General features: G+C 29.2%; 1 protein-coding gene across 1 annotated transcript in view; it reads left to right on the forward strand.

Moving 5' to 3' along the window:
- Positions 1-26,431, forward strand: part of Obsc (Obscurin) — a 613,188-nt gene that overhangs the window by 43,881 nt on the left and 542,876 nt on the right. The window contains exon 2 of the mRNA XM_075359431.1: positions 23,286-23,350. Coding sequence (XP_075215546.1) covers positions 23,305-23,350 — 46 coding nt within the window. The 5' untranslated portion in view covers positions 23,286-23,304. The remainder of the gene's footprint in view (positions 1-23,285; positions 23,351-26,431) is intronic.

A 26,431-nucleotide genomic window follows, 5' to 3' on the forward strand; every position in this document is an offset into this window, starting at 1 on the left:
GATGGACAAAAAACAATTGACAATGAGAAAACGGTAAAACTACACCAAAAATACGATTCGGCGCAAATATTATTGGGTTCGGTACCGACGAAATATATACTAATTTTTGATTTTGAGAAGTACTTTACATAAAATAAATCCTTGATGAGATTTAATGTCGGCATTTCTCCTGTAATGTCAGCCTGAGATTAAAAAAGAGCCTCTGTCGTACTACAGGGTGATTTTTTAGTCCTGTTACCCAATTGTTAATGTCTGGTAATTTTTTTCTAAGAAAGGGAAATTTTGTTTTGTGACACGAAGTTGGTAGCGCTACTCAACCGCTATAGATACGGCAGAGTGAGTTGATTCTTCTTGAGCTGTGTAAACGTTTGTGCCGTTTCCGGTCGTGTTACGAACAGAATGTCTTTTACCATAGAACAACGAGTTTTCATTGTTGAACAATATTTTGCTACAAAATCGTACGCGAGTGTAAAGGAATCATTTCAAATTAAATTTTTTGGTGTCCTCCGCCAGAAAAATCTCAATTTCTAGGCCAGCAAACCGATTTCGAGAGGCAGGTAGTGTTTGCGACAGAAAACGTAGCGGTCGACCGACTCGCTTGACAGATGACGTTTTAGAGAATGTGAAAACAAGATTCCTCAATTCTCCACGGAAAAGCTTTTTCGAAAACTTTCCACTCAAGTCGGTTTGTCATATTCGAGTGTTCAGAAAGCCGCTAAAAAATTGATATTGTATCCGTATCGCGTACGATTAGTCCAAGAGCTTCAGCCTCCAGATTTAAACAAGCGATTGCAATATTGCCGTCGGTTTAGGTCTCTCCTAAACGATAACGGAATCGAATTTTTAAACACAGTGTTCTTTAGTGATGAAGCTTGGATCCATCTCGACGGTTATGTGAACAGTCAAAACTGTCGAATTTGGGCGGTTGAAAATCCTAACGCTTTACAAGACAAATCTTTGCATCCTGAAAAAATTTGTGTTTGGTGTGCGATATCTCGTCATCGTATAGTCGGACCCATATTCTTCGAACAGACAGTAAATGGTGAAGTATACAGGAATATTGTGCGCCAATTTGTGTCCCTCCTGGAACCTCAAGAACGGTATTGCTGGTTTCAGCAAGACGGCGCTACATGCCACACGTCTCGAGAAACCGTGGATTTTCTGCAAGAGTTTTTTGATGATCGAATAATAAGCAAGGGCTTATGGCCTCCAAGGTCCCCAGACCTCACATCTCCTGGCTACCTTTTGTGGGGATATATTAAGTCCGAGGCCTTCAAAAACAATCTTCACACTATTGATGAACTTAAAGTCAATATTACAGACTTAATCACGAATATTTCCAATGCAACTCTTAAAAAGGTTTCTGCTAATATGCTAAAAAGAGTCCGTGCGTGTATAACCGCAAGGGGTGGGCATTTTGAGCGTATTCTTTAACAATTATTTAAGTAATAGCTTTTTATTAAATCTCTTTTGTAAGTAACAAATACATTGTTTTATTCCACCTAAATTTCCCTTTCATAAATTACATTTAAAATTGGGTAACAGGACTAAAAAAAATCACTCTGTATAATCGAACTTTAAGCTTGTACTGAAACAGCATAATCTCGAGAAAAAATTAAAATAGTATTAATACATATTTTAGGATAATTTTTTTTTTTACTTTTGTTTCTTAAAATTCCTGTAAGAGTAAAATAAAGATTTCAAAATTGTAAAAGCGTAGGACTTGTTATAAGCGAATAAAAACTATAGACGTAATTTACTATTATTATATGGTGTTTAATTAAAATTGATAAGATTTCCTTATTGTTAGTATACTAAATTCCACAAGCAACAAATTCTGTTTACGTCAAAACTTTACTAAAATCTGTTTATTCAAAATGCTTGGCCTTTCATTTTTTTTATTATACTGGGCCGACTTCAATGATTTTTATTGCTATAGAAACATTTTTTGGTTCTTTAAATTTTTTCGTTCTTTTCGCCTGGTTGTTTATTTATTTTATTACAAAAATTCTGTTAACATTTATTCGTTTGACCTCGAAGTGTTAAACTGACAATAGTACTCTTCTTTTTTTTTTTTTGACGTAAATCAGAACCTTTTATCTCATAATCTAAATTTCTCTCCCGTATTAGCAACTAGTAAACATTTCCTTAAAAATAGGATTCCAAAACACAAAGTAATTTTGAAGTCAAATTTATCTCTAAATCTATATTTTAAACAAGGATATATTATTTGATGTATTTAAATTAGAGAAAATATTGAGATAGTAAATCAATAGATATATTTGATACCAAATTTATCTCTATAAACGAATTTTTAAATGTGATAAAAGTGGGGTTCTAAGGAACAAAAAATGGTGCGATTACAACATAAATTTTTTATTTAACGGATTTTTAATTTGACGATAATCTCCCTGTTTTTTTTTTTTTTTTTTTATTTCTTGAGATGGATTTTTGCCTATATTTTTGTACTCTGTTAAAAGGTACTTGTAATATATGTAATATATTGTAATAATGTTATTATTTAGAGTATTTGTTCTCAAAGTTGGCGATAACGGCCCCTTATGGGCGCCGGAGGCCTGCAGGGGGGGGGGGGGGTCCTACAACTCATAGTTGTAGGACTGTGATGTCAGGTTTTTTAATTACGAATTACGATAGAAAAAAAATTGACGACACATGCTGTAAAATGTGAAAGAATTTGGTTAGATTTTTTTTTAGGAGTTAAAATCGTACAATCAAAAAAACAATTTCACGTGAAAATTTTTATGGCATTGTTACTATTTTTGGGAAGGAGAGAAATTTTTGGCATAAATTTATTAATAGCCTTACTAGGTCGGTAGATCATTTATTAAAATTTAATTAATTTGATATATAGGGCTATGTAGTTGGTATAAACTGTAGAGGAAGACAAAGTTTGGAATTTATAAATCAGATATAGTCGTGATTTAGGCTGCAACGATTATGTTGAAGTTAAAATATCAAAATAAAACAGAAAGAAACGCAAAATAGCATACGCTAGTTAAACAGATGATAAAAAAAATCACGGGTTTCTTCTGAAGGACAGGAAAAAATCAGTTAACTTAAACGTTAATCCAGTTAAACAATGCTGTTTTGAAATTTTTCTCTTTCTATAATTAAGATGTTTACAGTAATTTATCATAAAAGTTTTAAAAATAATTAAATATGTTAATTAAATTCGAATGTGATAATAATTATCCTACTTATGAACAGGTGAAGTTTAATAACGGAAGGTCTTGGCGAGCGTCTTCACTCCTCTTTGTAAAACACACACACATACGCTCGCGCGCGCGCGGGTAGTTGTAAACGATAGTTGGACCAATGTGGGTAGGGTGAGTAGGTGTTGAGTGGTTCTTACCTTGACCTTGACCTGTTCAAAACTAAAAAGATTCTGTGGCTCGTCTTTTAACAGTAAATTATTGGCGACACGGAATTATCCCAAATTAAAAACATTTAGACTTTAACGTCCCAACAACTATTTTATTCCTTTATAGCATACACTACGCGAGCAATAGTCGGCTTTTAACCCGTCGGGTAATAAAAAGTATTTATGTTGTTATAGTGTACAGTTTAATACTTTTAATGCGAGTAATTTCCGTATTTCTTTGTCACTTGAATAAGATACCTGCCAAGTTTGTTTTAAACATTATCATAACATCTAATTATATTTGGCTTTAGAATATTTACTAATAGTAGAATAAAAACAAATTGAACGTAAGTCACCGTTAATTGTTTCATCTGTTTTTTTTCTCTACAAAAAAATTAAATGGTAATTTTGAAAAATTTCACTGCTGCATATTTAAGTGATTATACATTAATAGCAAAATGTGTAAATTTTTATCGATAGTTGTAACATACAGTTAGTTTTACGTAAGCAAAATCAAAACGTTTATGATTTACTGTAACTTGAATTTTTGAAATACTAAATAGAACTTAAGAGGAGTTTGAAGTTATTTGTTATCAAATTAGTTGAGTCTGTCATTAATTTGTATGATTTTTATATTTTTTATGATTATCTAACAACTAACTATGAATTGCTAACTATTTTTTTAATTTTATTTATTTGGGATTAAAAAAAATTTACATTAATTAAAAATTAAAAAGAAAATTATAATAATTTTGAACAATGTGGGATTCATCCTTTAATATTTCTGGTACTGTGAAGATTTAAAAAAAAGTTGACAACACAGTTGTAGGACTTTCCCAACATGCGGCTAAAGCCGCGTTTCGGAAAATTTCTTCCGGGAATGCGGCTAGCATGTGGGTTGTTTCTGATGCACGGCTTACACACGCAACTTAATTTAAAATATTTATCATTTTATTTAAAATATAATATTTTTTTTGTTTATTTAATTCTACGATTCTAACTAAAGCGCGCGCGTATACCGTATTTAATTCGCGCCGGTATGGCGGTATTAACGGCGACGGTCGGCGCTAACTAAAGTAATGTAATTTCACAATTTAAATAAACCAAATTTCGCTCGTACAGTCGGCAGACTGGTGTAGCCGCGAAGCTTAACGCACCAGGTACCGGGTCGACCGGCCGATCGAGTTCGAGACACGGGCATACCGAGTTACTTTTTTATACACTTTAAATATTGTTAATTTATTTAATTTTACCTCCCACCTGTGACGTCATAACAAAGCAGACAACTACAACGCATTTTTTTGGGTAGGGGTGGATTTTGAACATTTTTTTTGCAGATATTGTTATTTTTTAAATGTTAAAAAAATGTGTCTAAGAAAAATATGACCTTAATTAGTTGAAATCTGGAGATACTGAGGGTGACCTTACTCTACAGCCTTACCCCCTTTACCTTTTAAGTTGAAAATTTAATGGCATTAATGCCCCGTATATAGAAGCAATCTGACTAATTTTGGTCAAAATCGGTCCAGCAGTTCTGGAGATATTAAGGGATTTAGAGGCCAACATCGAACACTTGTACATACAAACATTAACATCTGGAAAATTTGTATCCCGTTTTTTGGGCTCCTTAGGTGTCAAAATTCAATGAAAACTGCTTATGCCCAAATTGGACCAATTATAATACCTTCCCTTCTAGAGCTATAGCTCTGCTATAGTGCTATCTAGACGGGAAAGTAATAAATACTAAAGTTTTGATAAATCGTAATGGTACTCTAATAAAAAATTGTTTTCATTATAGAAAGAAATAGCAATTGGTACAAATTTTGAATTAGATAAAATAGATAACTTGTGTTTGGTTCAATCCTTTCATACTTTTTAAGAAAACAATATACACATTAAAAGTTTATACTCCTAAAGATTTATATGTATACTACTTGTAATGGACAAGGGAAGCAATTTTAGGCCTCAGATTAATAGTAGAAGGAAGATTAAAGAAAAACAAACCGACATACTTGGCATTTATAGACCTAGAAAAGGCATTTGATAATGTAGACAGGAATAAAATGTTCAGCATTTTAAAAAGTTTAGGGTTCACGTATAGAGCTAGAACAATTGCTAAAATTTACAGGAACCAAACTCCAACAGTAATAATTGAAGAACATAAGAAAGAAGTCGTAATAAAAATGGGAGTCTGACAAGGATGTTCCCTGTCCTCGTTACTTTTTATTCTTTGCATGGAACTAGCAGTTAATGATGTTAAAGAACAATTTAGAATCAGAGTAACAGTTCAAAGTGAAAAGATAAAGATGCTATGATTTGATGATGATATAGTAATTCTAGCTGAGAGTAAAAAGAATTCAGAAGAAGCAATGAACAACATGGATGAAGTCCTATGCAAGTAATACCGCGTGAAAATAAACAAGAACAAAACTAAAGTAATGAAATGAAGTAGAAATAATGAAGATGAACCACTTAATGTGAAAATAGGAAGAAAAAGATTACGGAGGTAGAAGAATTTTGTTATTTGGGAAGTAGAATTACTAAAGATGGACGAAGCAGGAGCGATATAAAATGCTGAATAGCACAGGCGAAACGAGCCTTCAGTCAGAAATATAATTTGTCTACATCAAAAATTAATTTAAACGTCAGGAAAAGATTTTTGAAAGTATATGTTTGGAGTGTCACTTTATACGGAAGTGAAACTTGGACGATCGGAGTATCTGAGAAGAAAAGATTAGAAGCTTTTGAAATGCGGTGTTGTAGGAGAATGTTAAAAATAAGATGGGTGGATAAAGTGACAAATGAAGAGGTGTTGCGGTAAGTTGATGTAGAAAGAAGCTTTTGGAAAAATATAGTTAAAAGAAGAGAGAGACTTATAGGCCACATATTAAGGCATCCTGGAATAGTCACTTTAACATTGGAGGGACATGTAGAAGGAAAAAATTGTGTAGGCAGGCCACATTTGGAATATGTAAAGCAAAATGTAGGGATGTATACCGAAATGAAACGACTAGCACTAGATAGGGAATCTTGGAGAGCTGCATCAAACCAGTCAAATGACTGAAGACAGAAAAAAAAATACTTGTAAATAATTTATCCTGTAATTATAAATTTTTAAATAGAACAGGAGAAGTTCTTTTAATTGGTGTTATTAATGAGCTGAGATTGGAATTGACTTTTGTACCTGCTTACATGATAGCTGCGGTACACTTTGCAACTTGGTGGCGTAAATTTCTGAGGTTTGACTAACTTATATGATAATTGGTATCTGACTGGGCAAAATCCTATGAAATTGTAGGAATAGTAAAAATATTAAATATATAACTATCGTATTTGAAATAAAATTAACATTGTGTAAATAGTTGGGAAAAATAAATTTGCTGATGGTAGACAAAAAAAAAGAATAATAATAACAAAGTATAAAATTTAATATTTATTGTTGATTTTAAAATCCAGACTATACAAATGATGCCCTTGGTAATGACCTAGAGATAAAAATATACATTAATATTATTTTTAATTAATTAAAACATTTTCTTTATCATATTGCAAAAAAAAAGCCATTTTTTAGCCATTTAATGGGCTAGTCTAGTGATTAACTTGTCACAAATCAGTTGTTTATCAGCTGATTTTTGAAGTTGAGTGTTGAGAGGTTCAAATCATGGTAAAAGCTAATTGCTTTTACACAGATTTGAATACTTGACAGTGGATACCTTAGTGGATACTTTAGTGTTGGAGTTAATTAATCACATGTCTCAGGAATGGTTGGCCTGAGTTGCACAAAACACCTCATTTACATTGTGTCACACGTATCATCCATCTTCATCAAATTGTGCCAGGGGGAACGAGGTTGCTTATTGTTAACTAGTTGAACAGATTGCAACGTACACATTATGAAATAATAATAATATGTATTGCAAAATTTTAAACAGGTTAAAATTAAACATTGAGAAAAATTAAAAAGATTAATCTCATCCGTAGTTTAATCTAAACATTACAATGTAATGAAATAAATGAATTAAAAATACAACAAATAAAAGAAAATTCTAAATACAATAAAATTTGAATGATGAGCAATCAGTCAAGTATTTATTGAGATATTGTGATTTGGAAAATTAGAATGACAAATTATACTGCACGAAAAATCTAAAGGCAGGTCCTCTCTTCAAGTTGCCTCTACTTCCCCCTTCTGACCTACTCCTATAACCCGGCATGCAGAACACTTGTTACTGGTTGCTACAAAAGTAAGACCTCCAAATGATATTGCTTGTATTTATTATTTTTATTTTTTTATTATTATTTATTCAACTATGTTCATTTATATTTGCTATTATTTATTTTTTTAAATTTGTCATTTAATTATTAATTTCATCTGTTACTATTTATTCTACTGTATTTATTTATTTGAGCTACTATATAAATTATTCTGTATGAAATGATTTTATGTTTTTTATTTATAAAATATAGTACAAATTAACGCTTTAATTAATGAATAAAATTAATTTTATGTTTATTATAGTATGAACTTAATATCTTTGTAGTATTCATATTTTTTTTTATAATAATTTTAAATAATTATATTACATTGATATTAACTATTATTATATTACTTTTACTCATGTTTCTTTAACGCTTAATTTATTTACGTATTTTTTTGTACAGTTTAATGTTTTTATTTTGTAGTTTTGTAGACCTACAATGCTCAAAAGAATATTAGTTATTGGTGCATATTTGCTATTTAGAAATAATTTTGTTAAATAACTATGTTAAAGAAAATCATAACATTATAGCCTTTAATAATTATAACTCATTTAATATATTTTTGTATTGTGTTGTTGTTACTGTTTTTTTATAGCCTTAGTTTATTTAACCTTAGTTTAAAATACTTGGAAAAAAAACATATACTTTCAAGAAATAAATAAATTACTTCATATACAACTTGAACAAAATACTAGCATAAATAATTTTATTTGTAGTAACAAATTACCAGAACATATTTCGTTACTATAATATTAAAATTATAATTGGATACGGTACAAGTCATTGCAAATTAATGAATGTGTATTTTGAAATACACTACTTTGGCTGCTGGTGTCAAAAGTCGCTGATTGATGTTAAGAGCAGTGTAGGGGATGCCACAGCGCACTACTGATCTGCCTTCAGATATTACACCTATATCTGCCTTCAGATATTATTTATAAATAAATTTTAATTATAATTAATAGCATTTTTGAAAAGATAAGGTATAAAATCACCCAAAAGTGTATTTGTAGCCTGGGAAGGTTATATGTTACAAAGATTAAATGAATTATAATCTTTCCTTTCTCTTTCCAGTACCAAAAATTAAAAACCCAAAAATATGACAAACTTAGAAATTTAATCGCATAATGGGTAAGTTTAGTGTAATGGGACCCCCATCCCCTTTAAGAAATGCTAAATTGATTTCTGAAAATCTGTTCACAAGTTTAGGACTTAAAACATTTAAAACTTTTAATAGCAACAAATATTTATCCTAATTTCTATTGAAGAAAAAATTGAATCTTTACACTTCTTTATCGAAGGTTAACATATTGAAATATAATCATATAAAGTAAAATTTAAAAAATTAATAAAAAATTTAAATAAATTAAAAAGGGAAGGCTAGGCAAACTGAAACAACAGTATATTCGCTAAAACTCAAATTTCAGTCTTTAATTCTAATTTCCAAATTAATGAAGCACTAAAATTTTTTTTTAAAAATCACCCAAAATCAAAGTTTAATACTGTATCACAGAACCTTTGTTTTTAGAACTTTGTCTACAAAACTTTTCTAAATAATCTTTAAAAATTTCATATAATTTTATATACTCTAACGTATTTATCCACCCATCTTCTTTTGTTTTGAGATCTGACCTGCATCATGCTGAGAATGCATAAAAAAGAAGAGCTAGTACATCCTTGGTATCTGTAAGGAACTCAAGATTGTCTCAGAAACTATTTCACTGCCTATGGTATCATAATAGGCCTAATGGCTGAAGAGCCCATAAAAATTGTATCACCTAATCGACCTAAAAAGTATATTGAGAACTTTTAAAAATAAAAAACTCAACAATATCCATTTGCAGCCTCCTCTTGTTATTGTATGTGCTTAGAAGCACACATAATATAATATAAAAAGATCTAGTGATCTAATATATAAAAAGAGATATAATATAAAAAGATCTAATGATCTGAGTAACTGAAGTCTACAACGTTTGATAGCTGCTGCTAACATATATGTCCGTCATTTATATTCTACTTCCACCTTACGTTGTAGAAACCATTTTATTTTAAAATTAATTTATTAAGCATACAAAAAAGTTATTTTTTAAGATATTTAATATTTTGCATTTCAATTAACTGTCTGGTTGTGTATTTTGTTATACATTAGTTAAAATCACGTTTTGTATCTGCATCTAACCAAGACCTTCAGTAAGACTTTTACATCATTCTAACCTTAGGAAAACAAACTTTTTTCTTTCTTTTTACTGTTTAGCCTCCGGTAACTACCGTTTAGATAATTCTTCAGAGGATGGGATGATATGTATGAGTGTAGTCTTGTACAGTCTCAGTTCGACTATTCCTGAGATGTGTGGTTAATTGAAACCCAACCACCAAAGAACACCGGTATCCACGATCTAGTATTCAAATCCGTGTAAAAATAACTGGCTTTACTAGGACTTGAACGCTGTAACTCTCGACTTCCAAATCAGCTGATTTGGGAAGACGCGTTAACTACTAGACCAACCCGGTGGTTTAGGAAAACAAACTGATTTATTTTAACTTAACAGTAAATTAAGTAATAACAAATAATTACATTATTTTTGTTATTGTCTTATTGATGGGGATTATTTAATTACAGTAAGATTAATTAATCTTTTACAGATCCCTTCCTGGTCATTATCATTAATTGGTTTAATATCTAAGCTAGGCCAGCATAGCTGACATTTAAATCCACTGCTAATTATATACAGAGTTATACGTTTGGTTTGAATCAAGTTGCCGTAGTACAAGTAACACAGAAATACGATATCTTTTGAAATGCGTAGTGGGAGCCTGGTACAGTTGGCAGCACTATTTTATTTAGAGGCAGTTCATGGAGAAGTAGGACGGTCAACAGTATGCTTTTGCCATAAAAATGTTTTACAAAACCAACGGTAGTTTGGAAGATGCATAGGGGAAGTTCCGACGGCATTGCAGTTTAGAGCGTGTTCCATAAAAAAATGTGTATTAAAAACTTTGAAAACACTGAATCGGCTCTGAAAAAGAAACCGACAGGACGACCAAGAAGTGCTCATACTACACAAAATATTGAGGCATTACGCATTTCGGTCGTACAGGACTCATAGTGTTCAATTCGTAAACATGCAGCTGTGATCAGGTTGTCCCGAGAGATTCGGCGAGAGTGTTTGCGTAATTCTTAATTTCGACGTATAATTTCATCCATACGAGTTACAAATCGTGCAAGAACTGAAGGAGAACTATCACCAGTTCCGCTTTGATTTCTGACAAAGTTATGGCAGACATTAACGAGGACAACGAATTTCTGCACAAGCTGTGGATGTCAGACGAGGCGCATTTCCATCTCATAGGTTACGTGAACAAGCAGAACTACAGTTACCGGCCAGGCTTCAAACATAATGAAGTTCGTGAACGCCCTTTACTCAGCAGTAAGGTATAATACGTTGAGGAGGATGTCATCCCTGAAGTAATTTTTAAAAACTGTGATTAGGTATTTTATATTTTTATACATATTATACTGTTTAATTGTAATGGTTAGGTTTCTGTCAATATATTTTTTAGTTGCAATTTTAAAAACTCCGCTGTTTTTTCTGTCGCAGTATTACTTAAAACTTTAATTATACTTTATAATACGATCATATAACCATTTAATGGTGACAAGACTGTAATTGTAATATCGTAAATTAGTCTTTATTTTTTGAAGATAAAGAATCACAATTTTATTGTTATTTTGTTAAAAAAGTGGAATGCATAATAATAATAATTTATTGTAAGTTCAGTATTATTAATAAAGATAATGACAATAAAAATAGACAAACTATCAGCATAAAAGAAGGTTAGAATTAAATCTATGAACTAGGCAGGTGTGTAGCTTGCTACTACTTATTATTCACTTGAATGCAGGTCCTAAGTCGCTATGTGGACAATTAGGTATGTTGTTACCTCTGCTTACTTGCTGTTGGCTGTAATTATCATCCAACTGCTCTGATATTGTTTTTTTTCTACCAAAAAGAGGCTTGTGAAATTACAAGTTGTAGTTTATTTTAATTGTACCTTAAATATAACATAATAATATTAAATATATTCCACTGTATTCTTAAGAACTTTACAATAACCGAGGGAAAACATTTGTCCCTCGTGGTTCCTAAATTTGGGATGCCATACATTTTTATTTCTTAAATATAAATCCTATATCAAAAAATGGCTAACTACTGATTAATTAAATATTCTTGCCAATTGAATTATATTTTAATTTATAATACTGAGCCATAATTTAAACATTAAAATGGTACTTTAGTTTACAAGTGAGAAACATTTTGTGATGAATGTTATGAAAGGATTTTATTTTAGGGCACTATTGATTAAATAGGTGTATATTAAAATTTATTAATGTAGGATGAACTAGATAAAATATTGAAATGTAGCATATATATATATATACATACATACTGCTTCAGTTTGGTCTACTGAGGAATTTACTATTTGTTTGCATTTATTATGTAGGAGGCTGATGAAATAACTGATTTATCAACTTTATTTAACTGTAAGGAAAGGATGAAGTTGGTTTCAGCCTATTCAAGCTTAAATTTTTATATAAAAATCATTTTTTACAGATTAACTCAATTTTTCACACCATTTAATTGAGTTAACACCACCTGACACGCTGTTGTTCATGCCATACTAACTATGTTCTATTTTTAAATTTTGGTTGGTAATATAAATAAACAAAAAGGTTTATGTAATGCAAATAATCCATAATTAAGTACTCCAAAAATAATTAAAAAAAAAAAAATTGATGTGGACATGACTTCCTTGTATGTCTATTAAATTACATAAACACATTTAAAAAAAATGAAAAGTCCATATAATTTTATTTCACTAATAACTTCTTTTATTTTCCCATATATATATTTTTTAATTTTATTGTTACTGAATTATTACTTATTGTAAATTTTTTTTTCAGTCAGGTTAATAATTATTAATAAATCAGTGTATTTAAATTAAAAATAACAAGTTAAAAAAAAGGAGATGAATTCTGATTCGAATCGATAAGCCTTCCTCTTCTTTTTTTTTTTGTCTTCAGTCATTTGACTGGTTTGATGCAGCTCTCCAAGATTCCCAATCTAGTGCTAGTCGTTTCATTTCAGTATACCCTCTACATCCAACATCCCTAACAATTTGTTTTACATATTCCAAATGTGGCCTGCCTACACAATTTTTTCCTTCTACCTGTCCTTCCAATATTAAAGCGACTATTCCAGGATGCCTTAGTATGTGGGCTATAAGTCTGTCTCTTCTTTTAACTATATTTTTCCAAATGCTTCTTTCTTCATCTATTTGCCGCAATACCTCTTCATTTGTCACTTTATCCAACCATCTGATTTTTAACATTCTCCTACAGCACCACATTTCAAAAGCTTCTAATCTTTTCTTCTCAGATACTCTAATTGTCAAGTTTCACTTCCATATAAAGCGAAACTCCAAACATACACTTTCAAAAATCTTTTCCTGACATTTAAATTAATTTTTGATGTAAACAAATTATATTTCTTACTGAAGGCTCGTTTAGCTTGTGCTATTCAGCATTTTATATCGCTCCTGCTTCGTCCATCTTTAGTAATTCTACTTCCCAAATAACAAAATTCTTCTACCTCTAATCATAATCTTTTCTCCTCCTATTTTCACATTCAGCGGTCCATCTTTGTTATTTCTACTACATTTCATTACTTTTGTTTTGTTCTTGTTTATTTTCATGCGATAGTTCTTGCATAGGACTTCATCTATGCCGTTCATTGTTTTTTTCTAAATCCTTTTTACTCTCGGCTAGAATTACTATATCATCAGCAAATCGTAGCATCTTTATTTTTTCACCTTGTACTGTTACTCCGAATCTAAATTGTTCTTTAACATCATTAACTGCTAGTTCCATGTAAAGATTAAAAAGTAACGGAGATAGGGAACATCCTTGTCGGACTCCCTTTCTTATTACGGCTTCTTTCTTATGTTCTTCAATTGTTACTGTTGCTGTTTGGTTCCTGTACATGTTAGCAATTGTTCTTCTATCTCTGTATTTGAACCCTAATTTTTTTAAAATGCTGAACATTTTATTCCAGTCTACGTTATCGAATGCCTTTTCTAGGTCTATAAACGCCAAGTATGTTGGTTTGTTTTTCTTTAATCTTCCTTCTACTATTAATCTGAGGCCTAAAATTGCTTCCCTTGTCCCTATACTTTTCCTGAAACCAAATTGGTCTTCTCCTAACACTTCTTCCACTCTCCTCTCAATTCTTCTGTATAGAATTCTAGTTAAGATTTTTGCTTCCCCTTCTAAGACCCTAATATTTCATTAATTATAATTTTATTTGGCTATAACTCTGGAACCAATGAAAATAAGTACCACATATGATATATTATTGAAAAGCTCTAAATGAGGGCCTCTTATTGCAGTTAAATCATTTTTTTTTTATTTTGGACATTTTTGGTCAAGTTGATTGCAATCAAAAGGGAGGGCAGGTGCATAGGTAGATGTTACCAGTCCGCAATCCAAAATTTTAACATTTTACGGCTAATCGTTTTTGAGTTTTGCGAGCTACATACAGATGTCATACCGAAACTAATCAAAATGGATTCAGTGATGGTCATATTTACGTTGTAATATGAAAACTGAAATTTTCACAATTACAGTACTTGTACAAAAAGTATAATTTATTATAACTCTAAAATAATGTAAGTAAATGGAATATTTAATGATTATTTATTCTTATTATTTAACTATAATACTGTGCTTATGAATTGTAAATTAATATCCTCATAAACAATGTTTGAAGAAAAATAGTTAATATAAATTTGAAAATTAAAATCTTAGTTTGATATACAGCCTTTAGTACACAAGATCTCTTCAGTAAGAATCTAATCATAGACCATGAAAAGAATATAATTTGGTAGGGATTTTCTAACCAAGTTTTCTTTGAAGTAGCTGCCTTGTAACTACTACACACTTAACCCAGCAGTTCTTCTTTTAATATTAAAATTTTTCATAGCCCTCCTTAGGAATAGCTGCTAGCTATGCTGTCACATTTGTCATTGTCTCCCAGCTATCAGGTAGGAACCCCTTCAGTGGCATCTTCAGGTTGGGGAACAACCATAAAATATAAGGAGCCATGTCTCATGAGTAAGGAGACTGGCAACCTGAGTGAGTCTGTGCTAGATCAATAAATCCTAGAATAGCATGATGAATGAATGGATGCATCAAGGTAATGAAGCTGTGCCATTCATATGATTCTCACAGATCTGGTCTCTCGTGCAGAACAATGGAGCTGGGTGTTTCTGTTGCTTCTACTAAAAGAAAACAAACTGTTTCTTGACAAAAACAACTGTTTAAGCTGGAGGGAAAAACAGATTGAATTATTAATCTGTTAATGTTTGCTACTCATTTTTCCATTGTATTGCTAAAATGCTTGGTTTTTGGGTTTAAAAAATAACAGTTTCATTTTATTGTTTTTCTCAACCCATTGACTACAGGCTGCAGGATGTTTTGGCTGACACCAGCCAATACCATATATCATTTTACCACAAGATTTCACAGTATTATGACCCTTTTATTCTGCACTTCAATATTACTGTATTTTCATGAATAAGATCTATTTACTTTTTGAAACTGTTTGATCTTATCAGTTGGTTTACAGCATTTTTAATATTGATAAAACAATAGCTTGCTGGGTAATGAATTGTTCTCAGCAATGGTAAACAGTTTATTCATTTTGCCCAGTTTTTTTAAGTTAATATTTATTAGAGTGAGCTCACAGCTCTGTTTGGTGATTCTGTGTGTTTGCTATGCAGTATTAATATTGGGCAGAAAAAATGTTTGTACCGAAGAGAAACTGTTAATTTTTTTCTGAGAAACAAAAGTTTAGTCAAACTGATATTTTTCGACATATCACTGTCGAACTATATCATAAAGACAACACAGAATAGTGCTGTTCATTCAGGTTGACGGTCCAGATAGTATTGTTTGTTGACAGTTTGGCCTTCAGGCTACACATATTCAACTCTACACTAGTTGAAAAAACAGTCCAATTCACTTTCACTTTGTTCTTGACTTGTTGCTTTTTTGACCTAGGTTATGACAGTGGCTTCCACTCACTGTCGCAACTAAGATTTAGATTTAGTTTCTGGATTGCATTGGTGCATCCAAAATTGATCACCAGTTTTCATAGTCTTAAAAAGTTAGGATCACCACTGGTCTACTCCAAACTGTCCTGGGAAAGTAAAAATGAAACTCTTTCTGTTCAAGTGAAAGCAATTTAGGTACACATTTTTCAGCCTCTCTGTACAAAACAAAATGGTTTATATAAAGCCAATGCTAATCTCAAAATTATTTTCAAATGCTTGGTTCAAGCAAATGCTTGAACCAATGATTCATTGTCTTGATTCAGTGTTTCATTGTCAGACTGAACAGGTTGTCAATTACATTAGTTTTTCATCTTATTGGTGTCCTTATAAATAATGCTGGTCATACTCAACTGAAGTTTGTTCATTTCGAAAATGGTAATATCTCTTTTTAATTTGTCCAACCTCCATAGCTTTGTTCTTGAAAGACTACGTAATCTTATGATTTGTTTGCTTGGATTCCATCACAAATCAGCTCCTGAGTTATTGCCATGAAATTTTGAATCACTTTGTAAATGGAAGGGATAAAACTGGCCTGTAGTCCCTTTTTTTGTACCACATTCCTCATTCTATACGTCACTGGATGTAGTAACTGGTTATAAAAAATGAACAATTCCTCCAGATTACTTTAAAACCACCTCAAGGCATCACTCCAAATCCCAAGCGATTGTATTTTATTTATTAACCTAGTTTTATGTATCGAATCAAATGTCTTGGCATGATAAACAATTTTTTTTTATAGATCTATCTTGCTTAAATTCATACTGGCACTGTGACAACAGATTGTTAATGGTTAGGTAATATATGAGCTGACATTTTATATATCTTTTTGTGATTTTAAAGAAAACAATTAAGAAGAAAATGGGTTTATAATTTTCACATTATAGTTATTTTATTTTTATCTAATAGAAATGCTTTGGCAGGCTTAAAATTCGTAGGAAGCAATTCTCTTAAATTACTATTATTTGCTGTAGAAGATTTCTTTTTGTTGTGTAATTATTATAAAAAGATTTTATTTATTTAAGAATAACATTTATATTAAAATATTGTAAAATTATTTCTGTGATATTTTTAGTTAAGTGAAAGAAAAGTATGAATAAAAAAATAATTAAAAAGAAAATATAAACATTAACATATTTCATTAGAAGAAGAGAGAGCAATAATATATTTGAAAAAAAAGCCTACAAGTCTAGCATAACTGTTCTGGTTTTGCAAGTAAAGTTATGAAACTGGCTACTGAGGACTACACCCTCAACAGACAGCAACTTAGAAAAAAATTAAGTGGAACATTAAAGTATACAAGTAATAAATTATGTAAAACAATTATTCTATTCTTTGAATAGAATTTTGAGATTTGGGTTCACAGTGACTGTATCTTCCACCTCCTTGATCAATTGTTATCAAATTAAATGGTATCAGTGACGTATATTCATTCAGAAGTCTCATATACATTTTCATAAAAATCAGTTAACTCAGTTTGAAGACATCAAGCAAAACAATAACTGATGAAATAAGAGATAAATATTAAAAATTAAAAACATGACTTCCAAAAACCATTGCTGACAAACCTTACCCTTCAATAGGATAATTACTAATATAGGACAATTTAAGAGCGTGTGGGTGACAATTTTGTAAATAATATAATTTTTTATCTTTTTAATTTATTTAAACATATATATATACATACATACACACACGATCATATAGCTTATACGTATGTATAGCTTATGACACTTCTACTCTTCAATATAGGATAATTACTATTCAGAGCTCTTTAATTCAGGAATTATCCTATATTGTAGTAATTTTACTATTCATAGCCCTCCTAACTGCATTTAAACATATTTATCGAAGCACAAAATTTTCTTATTGATGTAAGACCTGGTGAAAACGTATATCATTAGACAACCTGAAATGCTTGTTATTTCTACAACATGAAAAATATATTTAAACAAATTTAAAGTGTTTGAATGTTGATCAGTCACGCATTATTTTATTTAATTAAATACTCCTTTCACATTAATCTGTGGTAATAGATGTAACTTTGTAAACAGTACATTCATATGCTATCCAATGCTAAATAAGGCCCATTTCTGCGTAAATCGGTTAATTTTTGTTATAGTTTGGTAACATCATGATTTTGTTTTATACTAGCAAATACCCCATCTGAATTTTGAAAATTGAACAATTGTTTGCAGAGATATTATAGGAGCACCCCATTGCACCTCCGAAAACAGCAGCCAAGGGATACTCTGTTTATTACCAGCTGATGGTAATGATTAGAACAATCATTAGAACAATCAAGGCTAGAACAGCCTTGCACAAAGTGCTTGCATTACCTCACCGCTCTAGCCTTATATGCAGTCCCCATGGGAAACCCCCATTATTATTAAACAGAAAATTTTTAATTTATTTAATATTATTTTATTTTACTTAACATAAATTTAATCCTATTATTTTTGTAATATTATTCATTCGATTGATTCAAATCATTCAGTTCAAATCCAGCTCACACAGTGATAGAGGCTCACAGTTCATTAATCCTGCTACATTGGAACAAACAGTACACCCTAAATACATTACACTTCTTTTTGGGCAGTCATGTAAAAAAATTACACTTCATTATCCATCACTTTGAATGAATTCGCCGAAATACATAACCAAAGTGTCATTAATATATTGGAATCATCTATTTAATACAAGAACTTTTGAGTTACTTTGATTTCAGGAACAACAAAAAAACAAAGCAAAAAAGGGTTTTTTGCCCTCAACTCTTTATGGGGGTTTGAATAAGACCAAATACCATCAGAAAGTATTTTAGTAACTTAAGAGGCATTAAATTCTGTGAAAAAACTTACCCAACCATTGTATAAACTTTTGAGATTGGTTCATAAAATCTGTTATTTCGCTGCCCCCTTAATCAATTGTAACTAAAATTGAGTGGCAACTATGTCCCATTTATATAAATTATTGTATTAAATTATTCAAATCGACCCATCCAGTCAGAAATATCGTGAAAAAAACACAGGCAAACATATGTATATATTTACAAATATCCAGGATTTTTCTGTGCTATAATTGTGTTTTTTTGGTTAGAGGGAAATCATAAAACATCTGCAAAACCTTGATATGCAAAATTTGACCTCATTATTATTTTATAGTTGGTATACTTATAAGTAGCCAGAAAAGTAATAATGAACAATACAAAAAAGAAGATGTCTTAATATCACAGATATGGATAACAATATAATGTGAATGATCAAAAACTGATTTAATTAAATAATAATCTTGCCAAGAGAATTTATAGCTAAGGTTAAAGAATAAATGTAGTGCATATAAGGGTATTAAGAATGATAAATGATAACTAACAAAATATAAATAAGAATTTAAAACCTAATAAAACTTGAATTTTCTGAATGTTAGATAGGTGCTCAAATAGTTTCCATTAATACCTATTTATTAATTCTAAATCATAATTATTTAAACTAATTTTAATTATTTACTATTTTCAGATACATACTTTACTAATATTTCATGTCTTTAGTTATTGTTCTAATACATTAATACAGATTTCAATCTATTGTATTTTTATAATTAATTGTGTGTTCTGTAATGCTATTTAACAAAGGTTTTACCGTGGTTTCTCTGGAACCGTTTGGCCAGAAATTAAAGTAGTTCCTTTTATTGATGAGCTATATTATAATGTATAAATATGTATAAATGAGAATAAAACATTTATTTATTTAATTCCACCTATAAATATTCACTAATTCAATACTTTTTATTAAAATATGAAAATAAAAATAGTGTAATTGTAGTCATCATTTTCAACTGTCAAAAAGAATAATTACTGAAGAGATTCACTATTTGTTTTACACTATTTACTGTAATAGTAAATTTTACATACAGTGCAATCATATGTTTACATCAAATTCAGAAAACATGTTAATTAATCAATTCTAATGTTCTACAAAATGTTTGTATGTTCATTTCAGATGACAAAATACTCTTATGCAATTCACTCACAATATCTGCACTTATATTAACACTCAATTTTTTCTCTTTACTTTTATAAATTGTATTATAATAACGATGTTCTTAATGATTACTTTGTAATGCTATGTTTTTCCTGCTGCTAATACAGCAAAGGTTATTGCTATATTGTGTTATAGTCTTACTTTATATTTGTCATGAATTAATTTATTTAAAGAAGGAAATGTTCATTACAAATAATTTTCATTTGATTTATACATTTATCTTTTACTTTATTTAGATGTAACTAATGGCTCGCTTGTGCTTTACTCAATGTATTAAACATATGGAATTTCGAAACGCATTTAGTCGTTATTATTAATACTAATATGACACCTACAATACACTTGAAAGGTTATTAGATTATTGCAATATTATTAAAAATTATAATTAATTTACAAGCTTTTTACCCATCAAAATTATCTTGCATATAAATTAGTGTAGTTTTTAATTTCAAAACAAAACTTGTATAAATTCTAAAAAGTCATTAAGCAGTCACCAAAATTTATCATAAAATGACTGGGATTTGTATGAATTTAGAAATTTTAAATTAATATTGCATAAGTGACTACTTTTAGTAAAGAATTATATTATTTCATAGTCAGTCTTAAGACCATATTTTTATGTCTATATCTGCATATCACTGATTATTCAGTGTTTAGGCATAAATAAATGAATCTTCTATTCTGCTCGTTACCTAATAATACATTATATGTCAGGAATGTTAAGATATACTAGTCTACAAATAAAAAATTTTAATTTACCTGGATGAATCAAGGGAAACTGTAATAAAATCTTGATCAGATCAACATCACAAATGTTATAATTAATTATTATTATTATAAAATTAAAAAAAAACTCTATTAGTCTACATTGATTACTTAACAGTAAAATAATGTTAAGGTAAATATATGAAGGTACTAATAAAATACAGTGTAACCACAAAATAATTTACTTCTTAGAAAGTGTTAATGAAAATTATTTGAGTACTTATTTACACATTGAATGAAGTCAATGAAATTCATGTTATTTTTTTAAATTGTTTAAGTATTATTATTATTATTATTATTATTTGAAAATTGATCGACAGAGTAATATTGTTTCTGTAAAAGAAATTTATTTAATTGTATTCTAAATAAATTTGTGGAAAGAATTTTTTTAAACGGTTTGATTATTTTATGAAAAACTGTAACAGAAGCATAAATTTGTGTAACCAAAATGAAGAATTGGTTTATTAGAAAAGTGCTGTGTATGAATTAAAAAACCATAGTTAAGTCTTGTGTTTAATATCTTCTTGTGAATATATCTTCTTGAGTCTTGTGTTTCTTTATGTTACTGTAGTAGCAGAATTATTGAAATAATTATGTTTCTGTGTATATATATATATATATATATATATATATATATATATATATATATATATATATATATATATATATATATATGTGTGTGTGTGTGTGTGTGTGTGTGTGTGTGTGTGTGTGTGCGAGCGCGTGCGTGCGTGCGTGTATGTATATATATAGCATCCCATCGTGACTTCGCCCACTCTATATGGTTACTTGCATTTCTCGTTGCGGCCATTTTTTATTTATTTTATGTTTTTTAGGTAAGAAACAGAAGACAGTCATTTCTGTCGCACATACAATAATAGTAACAGCGGCTGTGTTTGTTGAGCTGTCGCACTGTATACCATCACATCCCTTAAAAAATCAAAATAAAAACCCCAAATATTGTTTTTAGATATTTGTCTGAAGAGTATTTTCAAGCTCATATCTACTGGATATCATATATAGTACAGTTGAAAGTGGGGGAAAAAATTACAATCATTGTTCAAAATACCTTTTACCTTTCTTCACCCCTTTCAAGGTCAAATTTCACAAACTCTACAAATTGTTTTTTAGGTATTCATATAAAGATTTCACACACCAAAAATCAAGTTAATATTTTTATTTGTTACCGAGATATTAGAAAAATACTAAATTTCATTGTTACTGCACTTTAACCTTTTAAATTTGGAATTTAAAAAAAATTCTTTCTTAGAGTATACGTACACCATAAGAACATGCATATAAATTTTCATCAATTTATTTGTAGTAGTTTTTGTTGGGCATTGATTATGAATCACTCTTGACTTGTTGTTTTATATATATAGCTAGACTAGCATCCCATCTTGGCTTCACCTGCACTATATGGTTACTTGTGTTTGCCCTCACGGTCAGGGTATGTTTAGCTAGTCAGGGCTTCACTTACCCTGACCATTTGGCCAGGGGGCTCTGCCTACAGGACCCTCTTGTTCATTAAACTCATGCTTGTGAGAATATAATGATAAATAAAAATTAATTCTGTTCTCTTATTAAAACTATCAGTGTATTGTAATTTCTTCAGAATAACAGTTTGGCCTGTACAGAACTCAAAACTTAGAGTCATCTAAGAATGTGGGTTTCAAAACAGTTGCCCTGCATCTTAAAAATATTGGTTATTACTGATTACCTGTATGAAGTACTGGTAAAAATATATTTGGCCCGGTTTTTTGCATTACCCGACAAACACCACTAGGAGGTGACCGTACTTAGTTTCTCATTTTTAAAATTTTTTTAATTACTTTTATTTTATGTTTTTTAGTCAAGTAACTTGAAGCAGGTGTAGCCAGTTGTGTTACTCATAGAGTAACAGTGACTGTATTGGTTGAACTGCTGTGTTTTACATCCCTTAAAAAATTGAGTTTAAAAAACTCAAAAATGGTTTTTAGATATTTATCTGAAGAATATCTGCAAGCACCAGTTTAGTGAATATCTCATTTAGTATAGTCGAAAATGGGAAAAATTTGCAATCATTGTTCAACATATGTTTTTTATCTTTCTTCACCCCTATCATGTTCGAATTTAGAAAAAAATATAGAAATTTGTTTTTAAATATTTACATGAAAATTAAACACACCAAAATTCAAGTTTGTATTTTCATTTGTTAGAGAAATTAAAAAAAAAAATAATAAATTTCATTGTTACTCCACTTTAACCCTTTAAACTCAGAATTAAAAAAAAAATCCTTTCTTAGTGTGTACTTGCATCATAATATGAATATGTTTACAAATTTTCATCAATCTATCTTTAGAAGTTATTGCTGGGCGTTGATGAATCAGTCAGTCTAGGACAAGTTGCTTTATAGGTACAGAAGTTATATATATATATATATATATTGTGTGTGTGCATGCGCATGCATGTTTGTTTATATTAAATCAATTGCAACACTAATCCATTTAACTTACACTACTAAATTTAATCTAAGTGAACTTAGATTAAATTTTGTATGGATGTAGCATATCATTTAGTTGTAAATGATATGCTACATCAATGACATATAATTTTTTGTTTAAGTAGCTAATCTTTTTTTTTAATTTAAAAATATGTAAGTAAATATATCTAACATTTATTTTTCTTTTTAGATCTCGGAAATAGTTCAAGATGTCTATGTATAGCAAAACAGTTATTTCTACAAAGAAAAAACAAGGTAATCATTAGTAAAAATTTTAAGTTAAATAATTCTAAATAGAAATAAATAATTAAAAATACACACTTTTCAGAATGTAGATATGAGTGAGCTCTTGTATATTTATACGTATATAGTACATCCTTACATGGTGTTAATTTTCTTTTTTTATTTTAGTTTTTTAGATTAAATATTTGCTGAACTGAACCCTGAATGTGTAAATCATTAAAAAAATTGTTTCCTGAAACAGAAGGAGGAATTGTAAATTCCAAAAACTATGTTCCAAAATTACTACTTATTGTATGTTTCTTTTTTATTATGTTGTTTAAAGGTTTTGTTAAAATCCATACAGAGTAACTGAGTCTAAAAAGTTCATTAGAGGATAAGTATTTTATCTTAACAGAATAATTAACATCATGTTAAAGATTAGTTCTTGTTGCAAATTTATTTTAAATTTGTTTTATTATTATTATTATTGTTTACTTATTATGATATGTTATCATAATTATGATATACTCATATTATGTTATACTTATTATGATATGTAATTAAAGATATAAACACAAATGAAGATAGTGTTTTTACATGTTACATTTGAATATAATCTATAACAAATGCTTAGACTTGAAGAGGCTGTATTGTAAACAATGAATAAAACATACGAATACGTTTAATTTTTTTTAAGAGTAGACTTTAATAAATATTAGCTTCACAAACAATGAATTTTTGCTGTATACAATTTGATTTCAAAATTAGAATACATTCAAAAATACTGTTTGCAAAAACTGTTATAATCTAACTAGTTAGCAATTTTGATTGTTAAACAGGCATCATCGGTCTACGCTAAGAAACTAATATTGATATAAAACACCATCTAGTTTTAGATTATAAGAAACTTCTTGTAGATTGGTTTTTGAGTGTTTACTCAATGTAAACATTTATCAACCACCTTGTACATGAAAATCCAACAACACTTGGTATTCTTTACATACAGAAAAAAACAACCACACAACTTCAACTTTATAATATATAAACATTCAGAAACGCATAACAACAATGTATGAAATCAATAAAACAGTTAAAATTCCATAAACTTTTCAATAAATTTCTAAATAGTGTCTGCCTAATTTTAAAAAACTGCTAGCAATAACATCGGCTGATGTCAGCATGAGAAAAAGAACAACCAATCACTGAGTACAGTTGGAAAGACTACTACTGGAAATGTTTTAAAGTAACTTTTTAAAAATGCTTCATAATACAATTTAGTTTGGTTTGTCATTGCAAACATTTTTATTTTTTAATATAATAATTACAAATTTATTTTACATTAAAAATTACATGTTTTTAAATCATTAACATTTATTCCATTTACTTTAATGTACAATTTAAAATTTTACTCTTCAGAATTTTTTTATCTTTGTTTGCCGTATTTTAAATTCTACTTCAATAATTATTAATATATTTTTTAAATTTCTAAATTTTTGTAAGAGATTTACTTGGATGGAGACTCATGTAAATCTCATTATCTCATGTAATCTCAAGTAAATTTCATTTTGGAGATAATGAAAAATCATATGATGGGTTACACAACCATGGGAGCCATTACTATATATTTTACTATTCATCAAATTGTGTAGACTATGTCTATTCTACATCTGTATTGTCAACAGTTTCTTTTATCTGAACCTGCAGCTGTTGTTGATTTTCTTTACAAAAAAGTCTACCTTTACTGTAGTTCAATATAGAGAGAAGTCTAATGAGTAGTCTATATTCACAAACCTGTTATGCATTATAAAATTAATATTTTTACTCACTGCTTTTCTCTTTCTTCCATGTTTAGTACTTAGGTAGAGATATCTCCATTATAAGAATGTTTTATTGTGTAATTTAATTTAAAACTGTACATATATATATATATATATATTTACCATCTCAGACACTGATAAAAGTGAACTGTTCTGCTATTATTACAATCTGTCGCAGATAATGAAATTGTTGTTTTTGTTATTGTCGCAGGGAGATGATAAAAACAGATATTTGATCAACTCTCTAAGGTAGATCATCAGTTCATTGAAGATGTTAAAATTACAACTCTGTGGGGTGGTTTTAGTGAAAAGATGAAATAATATAATTAATTTTGTAAAATTTTAAAGTTTAGTTTAACTTTAGTTTAGTTTTAAGTTAAGTTAGTTTTATTTAAAGTTAATTTTGTAATTAATTTTGATTTTTTTCTATATCGTTAATTAGTTCTGTATCATTAATTTTTTCTATATAGTTAATTGCAAAATTAACTTTAAACTAAATAAACTTAACTTAAACCAAAGTTAACTTTAAACTTTAAACAAAATTAACTCTTACAAAATTAATTATATTATTTCATCTTTTCACTAAAACAGTTAAGGGATTTGATAAAATCACTTACTTTCTTTAGGAAAATCACTCCACAGAGTTGTAATTTAAACATCTTCTGTGAATTGATCATCTACCTTAGGGATTTGATCAAATCTCCATTTTCATCATTTCCCTGTGACATTATCATAATTTAAATCTGTACTTTAAATATAAATTAAATAATTTAAAAATGTATTAATTAATTAATAATTACATTTTATTACTATTTTTATTATATGTACTTCCATGAGATTAAGGGATTTAAATTTCTTTCTATTATTTTGTTATTTTAATGTTTTCTACGTATGAAAATGTGTTTACTTTTCTTATTTGTATCAGTGATAAGAATTCTGTTTATTATTTATATGCTTGTAAATGTTCCTGAAAGGGATTTTTAATTTTTTTCTATTTATCATTCCTATGCAGAATTTTTTATAATTTTGTTTTACATATTATATCTTATAAATTCCAGCTATTATAAACGTTAGAATTTTTTTTTTTTACTTTATTATTTTATCTAATTCTTTATTTTAATTTTAAAGACAATTATGTGATTAGTTTGCTTTAGTGAATGTTGCCTTGAAGCTGTTTGAGTTAATGGAATAAATATCATGGCCTTTACGAATGAATTATTTCTAATTTTACCTTACACTTAATTATATTTATATTTTATTAGGTACAATTTTTCAGATATTTTAACAATAAATATTA

Source organism: Lycorma delicatula, chromosome 3 (genome assembly GCF_047948215.1).
Source record: "Lycorma delicatula isolate Av1 chromosome 3, ASM4794821v1, whole genome shotgun sequence".
Classification (NCBI taxonomy): Eukaryota; Metazoa; Arthropoda; class Insecta; order Hemiptera; family Fulgoridae; genus Lycorma; species Lycorma delicatula.